This window comes from Cololabis saira, chromosome 5 (genome assembly GCF_033807715.1).
Source record: "Cololabis saira isolate AMF1-May2022 chromosome 5, fColSai1.1, whole genome shotgun sequence".
In the NCBI taxonomy this organism is placed as follows: domain Eukaryota; kingdom Metazoa; phylum Chordata; class Actinopteri; order Beloniformes; family Belonidae; genus Cololabis; species Cololabis saira.
This window is the reverse complement of record NC_084591.1, coordinates 25,548,009-25,566,941: the sequence shown is the minus strand read 5'-3', so window position 1 is coordinate 25,566,941 and position 18,933 is coordinate 25,548,009. Positions and strand designations below refer to the sequence as shown.

Below are 18,933 nucleotides of genomic sequence, written 5' to 3'. Positions count from 1 at the left end.
GTTTGGTGCTGGAAAAGCTTCATCAACCTACCCTGACGATTCTGGTCACTTTTTTTCCTTGTGCTACTTCGTGATGTCGGTATAGCTATGGTTCTGTTTTTCGCTTCTGATGAGAGAGGTTTCACAATGAGTCAAGACATGTACAAAAAGGTTTCCATGTTACAGCCAACACAGATGTAGGTGACAAAACAACATAAGCAGGAGCCACAACGTAAGTAGACATATTAACAGGTTTAGAAAATATTTATTTTCACAAAAAGGGAAAAAAAAAAACAAAAAAAAAACATCAGAGCAACCAAAAGGATATCAAAAATCCTCTTAACAAATACAAATATTGTTTGCAAATCCACATTTTATCAATGCATTGTTAGCTGACATAATTAGAAACGGATGACTCAATTAGCCATCAATGGTAACACATGTATACGATTATTATGGTGATACAACTTTATCACCGAAATATTCATATCACAACAGTCAAGAGAAAAGATCAGGCAGAGAGTGTAAATCAGGAATGCCGGGAAACGCAAAGTAAAAAATTCTTTATCTATTCTCCGGTGACAAAACTTCATACGTGGAAGAAGCTCCAAATCATTCAGGAAGAGCGTTCATATGTTTGTTTCAGCTTTTGGACTGTCGGAGCAAGCCACGGATCCTGCGGACCAGAGCTTGAATGAAGGTGTATCGAGAGCGGACTTGGCTGTACAATCCCTCCACCTCCACCAGCTTCCTCTGTAGAGCCTCCCCAAACCCGGCAGCCATGTCGGTTTTCAACTGAGCCCACAAAAACAGCAGAGGGAACAGGCTGATTAGGAATGGTTTAGGTGTGGCGATGCAACACTGCATATGTATTTGAGCTCACATTTAGCTGGCAAACAAGTATGACACTCACGGCCAACCAAACAAAGACAAACATGCAAGTTCACAGCCACTTCTTACCGAGTCGAGGTCTTGCCGACTGACTCTGGACATCCCAAGTCCACGGCCTCCGCTGGCATGTAGTTCCACCAAAGAGGCTGCAGAAAATAAGCATGTTAATGCAGACACAATCAGACTATATCTGCAAAAAAAAGCTCAAATACCAGGCCTGCTTTGATCAGCCACTGACAAATTAAAATATTCTTTAAAACAAAATTACCCCCCTTGCCTGCAGTGTCCTATTAAAATATTTTCTTACCATCTGTGAGGCGGGATCTGAAAAGATCAGCTCCAGGCAACAGGGAGCTCTTGGAGTCAGTGGGAGCACAGTGCAACAGGTAGTACTCCAGATGGCGCCACAACACAAATAAGCAGGTCTCAATAACATCTGAGGAAGTGGCAGGTCAAGGCATTTCCCTGCAGCTCGTGAGGTGGCATTTATACAGCGTGATCGTGCGCTCATACCCCTGCTAAATTGTTGTTTTTACTTAGACTTTAGGCAACAGATGGACAAGAAAAAATGAATAATTCCAATGTGTTGAAAAAGGTCAAATATATTTGATGGCAAAGGATACAGGAGCACAAGGCCAGGAGCTTAGCTCTGTTGTTGATAAGTTGGACCAGTCTTCTCTTGGCCAGCAAGCTCCTTTGGACTGATGAGATTTTCTCCACCCCTCCTGGTCCCAACACAAGGCCTTGGCACAACTACACAGAGGAAGTATGCAGTTAAAACTGGACGCTAAGCACAGTTAAGTGCATACCATAAAGATTATTTAGAGGCCCTTCACAACTGTTTTTCCTTATTGGGAAAAATGTTCACTGATGAAAGTCTCTGTTTTGGGGCTCCTAAGGATAATTTGTGAGATCACAGACAGTTTGGAAGCTGATCCTCGATCAATATTTTGCATCCATTAATTACATCAAAATGTTTATTTCCATATTCCATATCAAGCCTTTGTTTATTTTACAGAAGAGAGCAGTACGAATCATACATAAAAAGGAGGCTAGAGAACACACCAATGGACTTTTTATCAATGCAGGATTAATTAAACTTAAAGATATTATTGAGTTACAGACTTTATTGGTTATGTTCAAGGCAAAAAGCAGAATATTGCCTGAAAATATACAACGTTTTTTTGTGTATAGTTCAGAAGATAAGAACCATAGAAGGAAATTTGATTTTAAACATCCGTTTGCACGCACCACTTTAAAACAAATGTGTATTTCAGTATGTGGTGTAAAATTATGGAACTCCTTAACTACAGATTTAAAGGATTGCAAAAATATTCAACAGTTCAAGAAATTGTATAAAGACCACACAATTAGACAATATGAATCTAACGGGTAAAATATATTTTGTTGTTTTGCTTTTATATTGTTGGTGAGTTAGTGTGTATGTTTTCTTATTTTTTTGTTTTGTTTTTTTTCATTATTTCTTTTTTTGGTATTATATAAGTAGTGATTGTTGAACAGACGGACAGACCATCTACATATGAATTGTTTTATTTTTTTTGAGAAAGGGGCTTGGTATATAAGGCTTTCTTCTTCTTGCCCCTTTTCCATCGTGGAATGGAACATATGTGAACTGTTTCCATGATATGGAATAAATAAAAATGAAATGAAATGAAATATTATGTATAGTTTTATGAGTAGTATGTACAATTCTAGGAAAAGCAGAATTATTTGCATTCTGCATTTGTTTTTTGTTACAGACCTATTACTCAATATGTGTGGAAAGGATATTCAACAGCAACTTGCAATAAGATAAAGATAAAGCTAAACTGACTCAGTTTCTGGTGCGGTGTAATTAGTGTGAACAAAAAAAGTGAATTTAAATATGGTCCCATCGTTACCTCCTTGAGCTCCTCTGGAGGCAGCTGATCCAGGCTCTGCAGCTTGCCCAGGTTCTGTCTGTGACTTTGGTGGAATCGAAAGAAATCTGCAGCGCTGTTCTTCAGCAGGTACAGGACCAGACCCAGGCTAGGGACCCGGGAGTAAGCCATAGATGGCAGAGATGATGACATATCTTAAAAAAAAAGAAGAAGAAGTAGTCAAGAAAAGTGTGAAAAAAGGACACTGTTCCATATTAATGCAAAAACATAAGTAAAAAGTTTTGACTCAAGATGCCTTTCATCTTATTCTGTATGCAAAGAATATCACTGACCTGCACGTCCTCCATCTCTTCCAGCTGGCTCGCTGCCTGATGGGCTGAAGAGACAGATGCTGAACTGAGCCTGGGCTGAGCTCTGCAGCAGGAGGGTTTGGCAGTACTCCATAATGTTGGCACACACCTTAGGACAGAGGGAATCATGAGTCAGGTCACTGACGATGCAAAACTAAAACCCTCTCAGACACTCCAGCAGTTTTTATTTCCCAGTGTCCCATTTAAGAAGAGGGAAGGCACTAAGAGTGCACCTTACATGTCTTATATAGTAACAGAGGGATGCTCAAACCTGTTGCATGGCCACCTCGATCTCCTCTCGTTGTTCAGCGGACTCTCCAGGTGCAGTGATCTCAGCCTGCTTTAATAACCTCTCCCGCTCATTTCCTGCCAGACGGCCCAGCAGGGACAGACACAGACGCTACAGGGAGAGAAACTTGTTACCAACCCTTCATCTCCCACTCTGTAGAGGATGCATTAGCAGCCGTGCAGATACAGCACTGATGTTGGAGAGGGCCTTCCAAGTTTATACACAATAAAAACAGCAGAAAATGTCTCACCTGAAACCTGTTAATGTGACCCTGGAACTCCATCAGCGCAGGACTCTTGACATCTCCACCCATCTCAAGTACGCCTTGAAGAACATTAACACCAGTAAGTGAGTCATTGATATGTGGACTTTATCAAAATGGGGGAAGAAAGAACACATCACAGAGAATTAAAAGAGCTGAGTCGCTTTCAGCTTGGTGAGATATGTTTATACCTGGCAGAGCTGTTTTACTGATGATTCCAGTGAGCAAAGAGAGTTCCTGCAAAGCTGCCATGCTGAACTCCTGACAGCGCAGCAGGGACTGAATGGTGTCTGCATGAACTATCAACCACTGGAGGACCTGCAGAGACACGTGCACAACTTGAACTTGTCACATTCAAACCTGGATTTGCTTTTCCTAGCCATCTAATCAATTACAATAAAGAATTAAACCCAGCAAGGATACATTTTCGCACATAAATTCAAAAGCATCTAAACATATTGAATGTTATGGTTAAAATATAACTAAAATGTGTAATTATAGACATTTTTTGCATACTTGTGCTGCCCCCTGCTGGTGATTTATGGACGTAGACGTCAGTATCACTTGAAGGAGCCTCAATGTCGGTAAAAGAATTTGCCTGTAGCGGTCCATGGGAGTAGGGATGAAGCCTGATGGGTCCCTCATCACCCTGCAGCCCGCAGAAGAACATACACATCCATCATGGTCATTATAAGAAACTGAAATCATGAAGGACTAGACAGAAATCACTCAAACACAATAAAATATTGAAAAAGGTTCTCAAAAGGAACGAGCTTGCTTCAAATGTTATAATAATGCAACGGTATTTAATCTACCCATCTCTCCTTCCTACCTGTGTGAGTCGCTGTCAGGGACCATGTCGAACACCTGACACTCGATCAGCTGTGCCACCAGCCCACAGCGCAGCAGATCTACAGCTCCCTGACAAGTTTTAGCCACACGAGTCAGCAGAGCCTGAAGACAAACAGGACAGTTAGTTAGCACCTTAATCATTTCCTTCCAAAAACAGTAAAGTCTGTATTTGCAGAGACACATAACAGGTATTTTAAGGTTTCAAATGTAACAAAATTCTCAAAGTCTCTCTTATGACTTTCTCACCATCTTGCTCTCATAGATGTAGAGGGGTTTGAGCAAGGGTGGCTGAGGGGTGAGCAGGCTTTGCAGGGCAGCGTCGTCCTGTCTCAGACTCTCCACTAATGATCGCAGGTAGCCACTGTTACATATGTACACCAGCCACTGATTCTGACGGTCTATTGACAGGATTCGGTCCAGAACCGCCAGAGCCAGCATCTAACAGAGAGAGAAACACGGGAGATCCAAAACAGAGTCAGGCTTAAATATAATAATAACCGGGTATGTTATTAAAAGAAAAAGAATGTTTTCTTTGAGAAAGCATTTAGATCTCACCCTGCTTATTTCATGGCCATCACAAGCATCTCTACACACAATTTCCATCAAAGCCTTGCCATAGCTTTCAATGATAGCGAGGTTCTCTCTCTGCAGTTTGGAAAATCCATCCTCAGGGGCTGTGAGACGCTCCCACATGGCTTTTCCTATTACAAAAGGGTTTGGTTTTTTTTTCATTTTAGCGAGACAAAATGTGTACAAACTGTTCCCCAAAATTATGGAGAAGAAAGATTCTTACATTTATCATAAAATACAAGGAATCTCTAATTTGTGAAATTAGTAGTAATCCATAATGGGGACATGAAGTTGTTTAAGGAAAAAAACAAACATACGGAGGAAAAAAACCAAAAGAAAACAGCATATATCTGTGTTGTACCTGACTGCAAAGTGTCTGGTTCTTCTGGTTTCTGGGCGATTTGAAGGTAATACAGCAAAGAGCCGTATAGGTGAGCACGCAGACGCTGGTATCCACCTCCTAGGAGAGTATAACACATTAAAAACCTGCTAGGCTTGATGTTTTCTTGTCAACATATGTCAGGAGAGAAATATGGCCTACAAGAGTCAAAGGGGGTTAAGTAATTACAAACCAGTGCAAAGGATGAAGTCCAGCAGCTTGCGGAGGATGAGATGAAGAGCTGAGTTGGCGATGGAGGCAAATCCTGAAGATGGTTCTGAGCCCACGCCCTGCTGCTGCTCAGACAGCACTGACTGGCTCAGTTGGGCTGTCAGAGTGAAGACGGCACCAGCAACAACGGGCATCAACTCTCCTGCAGCGTCCTCTGATAATACCTGGATAATCCATTTCAAATTGTTAAAGATTTCACTTATTCAAAATATTTAAGAAACACAAGAAACGCTCCTGAATGCATTTCTTGTTATTAAAATAAAATGCCTGGTTTAACATTATTGCTACAAAAGGTCTGCACATCCTCCACAACCTTATCATGCAGGTCCAGCAGCAAATCTCTGATGATGAGCTGTCTGTCATCAGCAGGGATGAGATCGGATGGACAGGCGGTCAGCAGCGTCTCCACCAGGCTTCTCCAGGACCGTAGTGCGTGGCGCTTTGCGCTCAGACTCCGACGGACACGGTTACGTTCCACCACTTGCTGTAGAATGGAGTTCACCTCCTACGAGGAAATAACCAGCGATGGAAAATTTAAACACTGAGGCTACAGCATTAATGTAGGAAAAAAAAATGTATCTTTTGTCAGAAATTTCTGTCCCACACATATAAAAACAACGTGTTAATATAAATATCCATAAAATTACAATAAGAAAAAATAATCTCATTAGTTCATTTCACTTACTTCCATTAACAAGGGCCTTTGTCCAATTGCTGCCATTCCTTGCAGGGCATTTACCTCTGCAACCAGCACTTTATGAAGCAACTGCGAGGAAAATCAGGATTAATAATACAGCAGTCGGTACAAGAGCAATGTAGAAAGAAAACATAAAATAACCCATAGTTAAAAAAAAAAAAGTCAGAGAAATGAAAACTGCCTGTTCAATCTGGAAACCCACCTTCACATTACAGACAGTGTGTCCTTGCTCATTGATGTGCTCGCAGTTGGAGATCACCTGCTCTATCTGAGCACGCTCAAAGAAATCCAGCTGCAGCAGCTCAGGCATGTCCTGACTGAAGTCAATTGCATCCAACACACTCAACAACTTCCTGCGCACTAATGGTGAAAAGTCAAAAACAATGTTAGTTTGTTTTTTCTTTAAAAAAAAAAAATACTAGTTTAAATAATCTTGTTAATTTAAAAAAAATTATTTCAGCATCGGTTGTCCTTGAGGATTTTAACTGGATGTGGACTATAGCGGCACAAACCTTTAGAGACTGTGTCAAAATGAAGGAAACCACTGACTGCTCTGGTTTCTTCTTCCATGCCCATTTCCCCATCAACTAAAATTAAGCAAAAAAGCAACAAAAACAGTTATTTAGGAGCATACCATTATTCATTATTATTATTATACATTCATAAACTTTGCTGTGCAGTCATAACTAGTAAGATTTTCAGTATGCTGGTTTAGGTTCTGGTAGATTTAAGTTTTCAATTTCTAATGAACATCGCATCTAATCCGCACTTCTCTGAGCAAGTGAATGAGGGGTTAACATATCCATTTTAACACTTTACAGCACTATTTCGTATGGCTTTGTAATACTATGACACCAAGTCACACATCAGCAATGACAAAACTACCACCACAATTACTATTAACACCATGGCACTGGCAGAGGTGACTGAGAGACTCAAGAAAATAATTATGGAAGCAAGATGAGAGAATGACCAAGCAGGAGACAGAACAAGAGTAAATCTTGGATAAATCTTAGATTTCAATATAAAGGTTTGCTGGAAAAACTTAACCAGAGAAAGCACTCATTGACTGACAGGTACAGCATCAGTACAGGATAAGAATAAATGATGCAAAAAAGAAAAAGAGAAAAAAAAACAACAACACATACCTGCATGGTGAGGGCGTGGCTGGTCATCCAATAAAAGGCTAATGAGACGTTGTGTGTGTGAACGCTGGCGATTCAACGAGGTCACTCTCAGCTCGATGGCGGCTGTTTTCATGAGCCAAGACATCTGGGATAGGGCAGCAATCTGATTACCTGAGAAGATAAAAGAGCAGAGTAAAGGGAGTTGCATTCTTTATTTTATTACTGTCACTACTAGCCAGATTAGCTCTCCAGTGCTCTAATCGGACACATGTTGACGATATGCACAGCAATTTATCATGGCTTACTGTTGAGAATAGATTACACTCTCGTATTCTCTCTTTTTTCAGAAATGTTTTAATTGACAAAAAACCCCAGTATTTCTTTGACCAGGTAGGATATGTAAGAGATGTGCATAGCCATAGGACTAGACAAGCCAGTGGAGGTATTCTTGTTACCCTCAAACCAAGAACAAATATTTTTAAAAATTCTATTAGTTATAGAGCGATAATGGGATGGAACGCATTGCCTAACAGCATAACTAGTATACAAACAAAAATCACCTTTAAAAGAAAGCTAAAGGAACATCTGATGTAGTGTACTATTTTGCAAGGTTTTGAGTCTAATGCAACTGAACTACTGTACTAAAACATGCTGAACAAAACTGTTCAGAGGCAAAGTGTTGTGATGTGATGTTGTGATTTTGGTTTAGTTTTACAAAGTAATTGTATTGAGTTCTACTGCTGTTTATTTTATATTATTTTATTTTTATTTTAGCTTCTTAATTTCTAATTATTGTTTTTTGGTTAAAGGACTATTGTAGAGTAATATGTTTTGGAATGTTTGTCCTTGCTGGACCCCAGGAAGACTAGCTCTTGCCAAGGCCAGAGCTAATGGGGATCCGAATAAACAATAAAACAATAAACAATAAAAAAACTACCCTAAAAATCATTTATTATTATTTCATTATTCTTATTCACTGCTTTCGCACTGTTTTAATTATTTCAGAAAGATTTTTGAACTCACCTTCCAGGATGAAGGGTAGGTGTTGCAAGTGAGAAAAAAGGAAGTCCTGGCTTGTCCTCAAATAGCGCATAGTTGGTCCAGATGTGTCTGGGCAGGCACACAGCTGGTAGATCACCTGTGAAGAGAGAAAAAAAAAAAAAGTGTTCCAGATAAACAATTTAAGTTCTGTCATCCCACTCCGACAAGCCTGCCAGTCGACAACATGCTACCGTGCTTCGTTGCTAAATGTAGTTATTTTGTCATTACCTGGTAGCAAAGCTCAGCCAGGTGAGGGGCCTGCTGTGTCAGTACAGGCCCTGATCTCTTCTCAGTGCCTCTCTGCAGCAGACTCAGGATGGCGTGCAGGCAGCTACGAGGACATCCCAACACACCTGTGAAACACCATTAAGACTTAACACTCTGAGGTCATCTGTTCACTTTTTTTTTTTTTTTTTTGCACGACATAAATACACAAATTGAAATAAAATTGTTCATTTTTGAATTCCACCTTGATCCTGGAGGTTGGTTGAGGACACGGGCTTCTTGACTTCATAGCCCAACAGATAAAGGGCCAGATTGGGCGACTTCAGCTCCAAAGACGTGATGAGCAAGTTCAGGATGTGGATCTGGGTTTCGTGTCGGATTCTTGCCACCTTCTTTTGTGGGTCCAAATCTGAATGTTGACAGGTTTTGTCAAAACAAAGAGAGTGAATATGAATTTTATTTGTGTTGCACTCATTCATTTTTTTTTTTAAGATTTCAAATGGCATGATTTAAAAATCAATCAAGGAGTCCTGTCTCACCATCTTCTGTTTCTGTTCCCTCCTCTGCTTCTTCATTGTCCAGACACTCCACAAAGCCAGCCATCAGCTTGTCACTCACAGCCTGAAAGACACAGATGTAAATGTGAATTCCTGTTTGAAACGCAAGATTAGTTTCACACATCATGGCAGTGAAGTTTATTTCCACATAATTGGTGATAAATAAACCTAAATCTTTCCTGAAATCTTATTTTTTATAAAGTTATTCTGATAGCTTCACATTGCAATACACATACCGTACTAAAAAAATAACAATTTGGCAGTAGTTTTAATGTACCAATAATATCCTTTATGTAGACAAAAAAAAAAAAAAAAAAAAAGAAATCACATCTTTAATGTTTGACCTTACAAAAATGTTTCACTAAAAGTCAAACTGTACTGCAGAAAAACATACAAATTTACTATAATAAAATGTTGAGAGAAATAAATGTTATGTGATTGGATCTGTGCAGACCTGGTTGTGTATGAAGTCTCCCACCAGCCTTATCTGAATGTTGGGGTAGTTGGCAATGCGACGCAGGATCTTGGCACTCTGAAAAGCAGCTTCTGGGTTTGAGCTGCTGTGATAAAGATACCTGCAAGACAAAAGTCAGGTTTACCAATGAAGCTGTAATTCTCTGATATCAATCTTTCTTTGTGTGCATTACAACGTAGGTAATGACTACAAGAGAGGTTTAACATTTCAAACAACAACAACAACCTGGTCAACAGAAACTGTATAATTTCTTGTAGAAATGTTTGTACCTGGCGATATTGACAATGTGATCAGCTCTTCGGGTTTGAGAGCTGACGCCCTGCAGGAGCTGCTCCAGGGGAGACACGATCAGGGAGGCCTGGCTCTCCCTGAGGAGGTCCATGAACACCACTTCCTTCTGCAGAGCCAAGTCCAGAAGGCACAGGCAGTGCAGCACTGATGACTCCAAGTGCTTTTTACCTGCGAGAGAAGAGCGTTAAACAACACTGTCAAACAAGCACACACACACAATTAGGGCTGGGCGATATGGACCAAAAGTCATATCTCGATATTTTCTAGCTGAATGGCGATACTCGATATATATCTCGATATTTTTTCTGTGCCTTAATTGGGGTTTCCCCCAAAGCATTATAGCATAGCATCTCTGTTAGCTTAATTTTTTTCTGAGGCAAACCCTTAAAAAAACAGTCAGTTTTAATACAATGCCTCGTGCCAAATGTCACACAGGTTCCTTTATTAACAGAGGTCTGCACAATATCAAAATGTATAAAACAAATGAAATAAAAATAAACTGCCTGCATATATAGAATAAAAATGCTTCTTGAATAAAATAAAACAAATATCCCTTTCCTGCATAACAATTAAATTAAAATACACTGTGCAATTAATACAATGTAGACAGTAACAGGCAGACTTTTCCACTGAGGTTGACAGTTGTGCAAATAACAAAACATTTGTGCAAATCTCAAATAAAACATTCAAGTCAATTTGTCACAAAATAAGCTATATCAAAATCATTAAAAAAAAAAAATGTAAAAAAAAAAAGAAATTTTTTTTTTTTTTTTTTTTTTTTTTTTTAAAAAGAGGAGCTTGAGGCCGGATTGTGGCAGGATTTATGAAAAAAATCTGTATACATTTTAAGTTTTCTAGTAATAATGTCAGATGAAGCGTTCCAAACCCAAAAGAATGAGCCCTCTAGTGTATCTCTCCTTTGCCTTGAACAGGCTGTTGCTGCAAAATGTGCTGCAATTCGGTCCCGAATCTCCCGCGCTGGGCTGGGGATGTGACGTCACATGACGCTGCATGTGCGTTCTCCCCGTTCTCCCGTGCCGGCTTCACTGTTGGCTGCAGTACCCCTGACGGCCGTCGTGGTGAAGGGTGGCGCTAGAGAGTCTCATTTCTTAAAAGGAGCCTCAAGCTCCTTTAAATCGATATTGTCTCGTACCATATCGTGTTTGAAAATATATCGATATATATTAAAATCTCGATATATCGCCCAGCCCTACACACAATCCATCTTTATTTCTCTGACCGGAGCGGTGCGTATTCTCTCACCAGGGAAGGGTGTGTAGGTGTCCAGTTGGCGCACGCCCTCTTCCAGCAGGCTCAGGCAGAGCGCTAGCATGGGTGAGTCATTCAGCAGGTGGAACAAGATGCTGTGACCGGGGGGCTTGTGGGCCGGGATCTGCTCCCCCTGAAACTCCACCGTCTCCTGGATGAAGTCTGATGGCTGGGGCTCGTAGTCCTGCAGCAGCTTGTGGAAAACTTCCAGCACAGAGTCAGCCACTTCCCACTGAGGGATCCAGAACAAGTTGGCAAACAAATAAAGGAGGAGAGGGAAAAGGACAGATGTGTGGGTGTGTAGATAAAAGAGAATACATGCATGCTTAAAACTACAAGACAGTAGAGGAGAAGTGTACCTTTTCAGCTGGACGACGATATGCTCTGGTGGGGAAGGGGAGGAAAACACAGTCACGCAAGAAGTTCAAGTAAGGCTGAAATCCTGGTGCCCGCAGACCCGCCCCCAGATTAACGGGCATACTGCTCTCGACTAATGTGCTGATCAGATGGCAGAAGGATCGCGTTAGTGGATACTCCTCACAGCTCGACTCAATCTCACTCAGCTCGACCTGAGAACAAAAGAAAACAGTTCAATAAGTTTGGCAACTGTTCATCTCCTTAAATACTTATACAGATAAAACAGAAATCCTCTAAAGTATGATGCAGTTCAGCAGTGGTGCTCCTATTACAACGGCATTGTACAGAGCTAATATTCCCTTAGTAAAGCTGTAAAATATAACAAAACACACTCTTTGTTGGTTTATATTAGCAATTTCTCTCAGAAATCACATTCTTATTACAATTCTGAACATCTTGCAAATTTTGTCAGAGAAAAGAAATGTAAAAAATCCTGGTACAAACTAAAAAACTGGGAAAAGGAAAAAAAAAAATATTGATAAATAGACTAAGAAAAATCTAAAACTTTCAGTTTAAGTCAGGTATTGAGAATCTCGCATCAAAACTTACCTCAATTCCTGCTGTCTGCCTCTGTCCTGGAGCTCGAACTGTCTGAAGGATCTGTGGTACAAGAAAAACTGTCACTTTCACACAGAAATACCTCACAGCACTGAAAGATTTATAAAAAAAAAAAAAAAAAGAGAAGAAGAATCAAAAAACACTTGAAACACTAAAGCATTTGAGAAGCTCCAGCAAAACCAGTAGGAGCAAACAGCTACACATTCATGTTTACCGTGAATGTGTTGGGATTGCCTGGGAAATCCGTTTGCTTGTGCAACTATTTTATTTTTTTCAGAAGGACTTCACTTTACATTAAAAGGTAAAGGTCACAAACATTTATTCATTTTTTCCCCACAAAACTATTTTGAAAGCGTTTTCCATTTTCACAAAAGATTTTTTTCTTTTCCAAAATGTTGGTTTTCTGCACTCGATCAAAAGTTAAGATTTTTTGTTACCATCCAAACATTTCTCAGTCCTACCTGTGTGTACTCCAGCGACTGCCAGAGTGAAGCAGCGATTTCTGGTGACTTCCCAAAGGCTGCCAGACAATGCAGAAGTTCAGACTTCAGGATGGGTGGAACACTGCACTGCAGCAACCCCAGCATCACTACAATCGGCGTCCACTGCGGATGCTCACACAAGGCCAGTCGAGCATTTTCACTCTAGGGGGAGAATTATAAACAAAACAAAAAATAAAGTAAAAACTGTTTGTGTTCAGCAGGTTATTGTATAAATTAGCACAAACTCAAACATGACTTCCATCCTTGCTCCATGTTCCTGCATACCCATGTAACGATGGTGGTGAGTAACTGAAAAAATGAGGTGAGCCCCTCAAGTTCTCTTTGGGTGATGCCCCTGATGGGCAGGTGCCGGTATTGCGCTGCATCCGGATTAGGGAGGTCTCTTCGCAGGTTCTCATGGTAGAGCATGATGGAATGAAAAAAATGCTCCCAAGACACCGGACTGCCTGAAACTCCCTGGATATTGTCACCTACACATTGGCGTAAGAGATTCATTAATTTATCCTTTACCTTGGCAAGTGCATATATTAAAGCTTTGATATTACAGCAAGGGTATCTTACTGTGTGCAGCTCCATTGGTTTTCAGCAGACTGAAGCAGTAATGAGCACATTGCGGACCATTCGCAAGGCCTTTTAGCATGCGGAGATAAGACATATAGAGCGTAGAGGGCAGAAGATCTCCCATCTGACGCACAAACTTTGACAGAACCACCTGCATCAAAAGGATAAAAATAAGAATTTCAACAAAAATAAGTAAATAAAAGCTACAGATTGAGATACAATTTGGATCCAGAAAAAGCAAACATTGACCTGTTTATGTGGAGGCCTTTGCAGGGCCATTCCCAAGTAGGATCCATGCAGTGAGGTGTGCTGGAGAGACTCTGTGGGGCACCAGAACTCCAGTCCCAGCTCCAGCCCAAATGTGTCCTTACTGTAAAAATCCCCAATCTAAAACCCAAAACAGCAGTGTTACAGCCTTAAACTCAAGATGTGAGGCCAATTAAACTTTTTTCCTTTTTTGTTTTTGCTACCTTTTGCTTTAAAGTTGATATTCTGATAAGTCACATTTATTTTACTCTGCCAACTGTATTTACAACCTTAAAAAAGTGAAGTAAAATAACACATGCATGTCCGTTAATAAGACTGACCAGGACCATGAGGTGATCTAAGTCCTTCCTTAATGATGATGGAAGTTCGCTGTCCATCTGTAGAGACATGTGCACCAGTCGAGCGTCCTCATCAGCACGGTTACGGAGTTGCTTTACCTACATTGAAGGCAAAAACAAAAAAAGGAATAAAGAAAAATAGATAAATATTAACATTAATATTTCATTGAAAGCACAAAAATATTAAACAAAACTAAAATTTTAAAATGATACCACAACAGTTTTAAGTCAATTGTACAACAGAATAAAAGTAGAGAGCATCTCTAACCTTCATCGGCATGAGTGCCAGGAAGTCTGTAATGAGCGAATGAAGGCGGCGGATATAAAACTCTTCCTGGGCCAAACTCTCACATCCCAACATGCCATCTTTCATGAAGAGGAAAACGTCTCCCAGTAAAGCCTGATCAGCTAGGACCTCATCTGCTTCAGTGAACTCAACAAGGGCTGTACATTACAAATGTTAAGACACACAGAAAAATTATGATTACAAGACTCTCTTGATGAACAGATCTTACTTCAGTTAGCATATTTAATACAGATCCAAGAAATGTGTCTTACCTGAACCCTGTGGTAGCTGAGAAAGCACTCTGAGAGTAAGAGCCCAGGCAAGCCGACACACAGCCTGCAGCCCTGGAAGCTTCCACGATTGGCCATCCATCAGACGACTGTGCACTGCAGAAACATACTGCCTCTCTGTCAGCAGTGGCAGTGCCTGGAGAAGATCTGTGGGGAAGCAATGCAGAAACATCATTAAATGTCTGTTAAAGAAAATCAATCACAGCAGTAGCCATTTAATTCAGAATTACTGCATATATCTGCAGACAATCTTAGAAGAACAGCTGAACTGCTTAACATCCGCTCACCTTCCCTGTCTTCAGTTCCCTGCTCTATGAAGCTGACGTCCAAGCAATAGAGAAGCGCCATAACAAGAGCGAGGTTCACACTGTCCAGTGAGCCATCGGCTTGAGCAGTGACCGTCTCCAGATGGCCAATAAGAGCCAAAGTGTCATCTTTTGTCAAGGGTGACTGGCATGTCCATAAAAACAGGCTGTCTGCCAGCGCCTGTCGACACTCTTTGATGAGGTCAGAGACCTGGAGACAAAAGTCACAGCAAATTTCTGTTTATGTTCCTTGTTCAGTTCTTTCCATCAATTCTTCGACTTCAAATGATACCACAAAATACATATAATTTGAAGAAAATTGTTTTTAATTCCAACTAATACAAGAAATGAACTCATACCTCCTTCCTGTGTTTTTCATTGCCCAGGCCACGTTCCTTCTGCAGCCGTTCAAACTCACGCGTCACACTTATCTCCGATACCAGGGTTAGGACGCGTTTGGTCAGACCCTGGCTCATCAATTCATCTGTAAAACGTGTTGTCAAGGCTACCAGCTCCCCACTGAGTGAAAAAAAAAAAAAAGAACACAACCATTTAATAAGAATACAAGGTCACCAGAGGTCTTTAAGTGTGAATAAATAATATCTATGATTATTACCTCAAATCCAGGGTGAAGGTTTTGCCATGGCGCGACTGAATAAGTGTGCGCAGAGAGTTGGCCATGCAAAGCTTTCCATCCCAGTAAAGTAGTATAGCTACTAAACCTCGTGTCAGGCCTGGAAACTGGGGCTGTTGTTGTTCACCTGGTTGAAAGATATGTGTTAATCAGTGTAAAATTCAGTCTTTGCCCCCTAAGTGGGAATTTCAGGAAAACCAACAACAAAATATCCATCATAAAATTTGACTCCTGTATCTCTAGCACAAAGAAATGCAAAGTCACAAAAGTAGTGTAATTTCCAATCTTTTGACTACCTGCCAAAAGAAGTTCCAACGCTGCCAACTCCCCAATGTCAAAAAGATCACTGAGGATGAATGCCTCCGTCAGAAGTTGCTCTGGGAGGAGTCGTGAACCCTGCTGACCTTGGATGGCGATGCCTTCTGTGCTGGCTTTGCGCACCTTCTCTCTCTGCTCTGCACTTTTTGGCTGAAAATAATTAAAATAAGACCACACATATTTGATATTAAGGCACAGAGAATGCTGTTTATGCCACTGAAATAGTCCGTAGGAAAGAAGTAATTTAGTTACACAATTCATAAATAAATTTCTTTCACATTCACATGAAAAAAAGCTGCAAGTTTTCTCACCGGGTTCTTGAAGAGTGACAGAAAGGTTGGTTTATGTTTCTTCAGTTGCAAGTCCAAGAGGTGCACACTCTCAAGCTGTTTCCTTAATATAGCGTCATCTACTGTCTCCCATAGTTCTTTCAACGGTCCCCACAGACTTGCTCCTGGTTGAGTCAAACGACATTTTTCTTGGTTAACCACACAGGCAAAAACACATCTGATTTCTGACATCATCTTTGTGCATTAGCTTTTAATAATCATGCTTCTTGATAGCGGTTACAAATTGTGTTTATTCAATCTGATTATCAACACAAATTTTGTTCAGGCGGCTGGCATATCAGATTTGCTTCTTTTTTTCCCCCCCATCTTCTTGCTTGCATTATTTGTAGTTGATCACATCAAATTTATGTGCCCAGACATTTATAGTCCCTTTCCATGCAATATAAGCAAACTGATATTTATTTTCAGTGCAAAGGCACACCCAGACTCCCAGACCTTCACAGGGCTCTACAAATAACAGCACAGATTCTACTTAGCACTTTCATAGCTTTGTATTTATTTATTGCAAGTAACGCAGAAAACATCTCAAACGCCAATCTGAGCCACCAATTAATCCTGAGAGAGACATAGTTGAATCTGCAAAAATTCAATTAGAATTACATTTGAAATCATTTTCAATGTGGTATGACTGCGATCCAATTTGCACTGATCAAAATTCAATCTTCCTAAGAGTGGACAGTCCCACACAGATGTATACAGGCAATCTAAACAAGACCAAAGAAACTCAAAAGTATCTACCACGTCCAGAGGTGTCAAGTAACGAAGTACAAAAACTTCGTTACCTTACTCAAGTAGAAATTTTGGTTATCTATACTTCACTGGAGTAATTATTTTTCAGATGACTTTTTACTTCTACTCCTTACATTTTCACGCAATTATCTGTACTTTTTACTCCTTACATTTTAAAAACAGCCTCGTTACTCTATTTCATTTCGGCCTTTAAAAAAACTATCCAGTTAAATTGCTCCATCCGGATAGAGTGAATTTGGTTGTGGTTGTTTCAGATGTTCTTGTCCAGTTTTGTTCTTACATCCGTTGCCCTCAGATTCCTGCAACTAAACTTGGATGTACATTCCAATAAAGGTTAGGATAAATGATAACATGCCTCTGAAGTTTGACTTTTTGCACCATTACAATACTTATAGGCAACTAGTCATCATATCTTCTGCTCTCTGAAACACATGTTAATGCTCAATAGTACACATATATGGTTCTTTAATATATCTGCATTATACTAAGATGCATTCATTTTCAATGGCTTTTCTCCTTAATGGCTTTTTCCCCTTTACATTACTTTTACTTTTATACTTTAAGTAGTTTTGAAACCAGTACTTTTATACTTTTACTTGAGTAAAAAACTTGAGTTGATACTTCAACTTCTTCAGGAGTATTTTTAAACTCTAGTATCTATACTTCTACCTGAGTAATGAATGTGAATAATTTTGACACCTCTGACCACGTCTGTACTTATTAAACATAAACATGAGGGTGTATAATCTGATTAAACAGTTGGCAGCAGAGGACAAATATATGTAAAATCACACACTGGATGAACTGCGTGTCATGATCATTTTAATGTCCACATAATGATACTCATACAGGCTGGATCTTCTCAGTTACACTAACTTAGTTGTAACAGCACCAACATGCACTAGTCTTCATCCTCTCAGTGATAAACTACTGCACTGTTAATCATTCCCACCACTGTACATTTTTACTTCCAAATAAGTGAACACCCCAGCCGACCCATCTGCCAGTCACGTTAAATAAAAAAGCACATTAAGGACTACCACTTTCGTTTTCCTTTGAAACTTAGGTGGTGAATGTGTGTTTAAAACAGGCTAAGCTAAGCTAAGCCTCCAGCCAGGGTCCTAGCCTTAGACACTGGACTACACGTGAGACCAAACTCCTGTTAGATCACACATACTATCAATGAAATGTGATACGTTTATGGTGTACATGCGGAGAGAAACAGACCCACATATTTTACATTGCGTTTTGAACACAATTACCTGAGTTTACCGCCATCTGCGCGGCCATGATCCACTCAGAAAACCGGACTGGGCTGTCCCGGATTGTGCCTGTGTGAAATTTAACATTACTGGCGTAACCCTTTGGCTACTTTTGCTTGAGAAAAACATGCAATTCATATTATGAAAACGTATATTCATTTAGTTGCCTTCATTTATATTATGAATCGTTTTATATTTATATGTAATATTTCCAGGCGAGGTCCTCTTGGCCCTGTGTCGTGTCTGGGTCTGATGGGAATTGTAGTATTTTGCTAATGCAGGGCAAACTGCTGCGTTCCATTTACCTCGGAAGTCGGAACTCGGAACTGGGAATGACGTCACAGCCGAGTTATCAGCGTTCCAGTTACAAAGTAGGTAAACAAGTTTGTAGTTCGCATATACCACATGAAAAATGTAAAGTACACTATAGCAGCATATATATGCCGAACAATACTTGTATACGACTGATTTAGAATTTAGATTTAGACTAGAATGAAGTGCTACGAATTTTTACAGAGCTCTCTTCTACTGTTTACAACCGGGGCAGCAATCTTGGAATGTGAACTCGGGGGTGGTGAAGACTCTCCCACTTTCCCAGTGGGAAATCCCACTTCGAGGGGCGTTCCAGTTGAAAATTCCGACTGGGTACTGGGAAATCCCCACTTCCGAGGACAAATGGAACGCGGCATAATTTCGATGTAGATAGAATTTAAAGTTAAAAATGTTATG

General features: G+C 40.2%; 1 protein-coding gene across 1 annotated transcript; it reads right to left on the bottom strand.

Annotated features, from left to right (window-relative positions):
- Window positions 1–224: 224 nt before the first annotated feature.
- On the bottom strand, window positions 225–18,252 carry nup205 (nucleoporin 205). Its single transcript, XM_061721346.1, has 42 exons — window positions 18,205–18,252; window positions 16,154–16,296; window positions 15,821–15,992; window positions 15,507–15,651; window positions 15,250–15,409; window positions 14,873–15,101; window positions 14,568–14,732; window positions 14,278–14,453; window positions 13,992–14,108; window positions 13,654–13,791; window positions 13,405–13,555; window positions 13,108–13,313; window positions 12,802–12,984; window positions 12,332–12,382; window positions 11,725–11,934; window positions 11,360–11,597; window positions 10,075–10,264; window positions 9,785–9,905; window positions 9,313–9,394; window positions 9,018–9,182; window positions 8,777–8,901; window positions 8,531–8,645; window positions 7,529–7,678; window positions 6,893–6,967; window positions 6,583–6,740; window positions 6,369–6,449; window positions 5,997–6,188; window positions 5,646–5,847; window positions 5,435–5,533; window positions 5,059–5,204; window positions 4,750–4,941; window positions 4,484–4,605; window positions 4,168–4,300; window positions 3,843–3,969; window positions 3,640–3,713; window positions 3,372–3,500; window positions 3,083–3,209; window positions 2,772–2,944; window positions 1,494–1,623; window positions 1,178–1,306; window positions 940–1,016; window positions 225–774 (listed from the first exon to the last, which is right to left on the bottom strand). The coding sequence occupies exons 1-42, from the start codon at window positions 18,230–18,232 to the stop codon at window positions 622–624; spliced, it is 5,979 nt and encodes a 1,992-aa protein (XP_061577330.1). The 5' UTR covers window positions 18,233–18,252; the 3' UTR covers window positions 225–621.
- Window positions 18,253–18,933: the final 681 nt, after the last annotated feature.

Coding starts and splice junctions, on each gene's coding strand:
- nup205 (XM_061721346.1), bottom strand. CDS start 18,232: ATGGCCGCGCAGATGGCGGTAAACTCAG. Junction 4,301..4,483: donor CCTGACAGCGACTCACACAG/GTAGGAAGGAGA, acceptor TGCGGGCTGCAG/GGTGATGAGGGACCCATCAG. Junction 1,017..1,177: donor CAGATCCCGCCTCACAGATG/GTAAGAAAATAT, acceptor TATTTTCTGCAG/CCTCTTTGGTGGAACTACAT.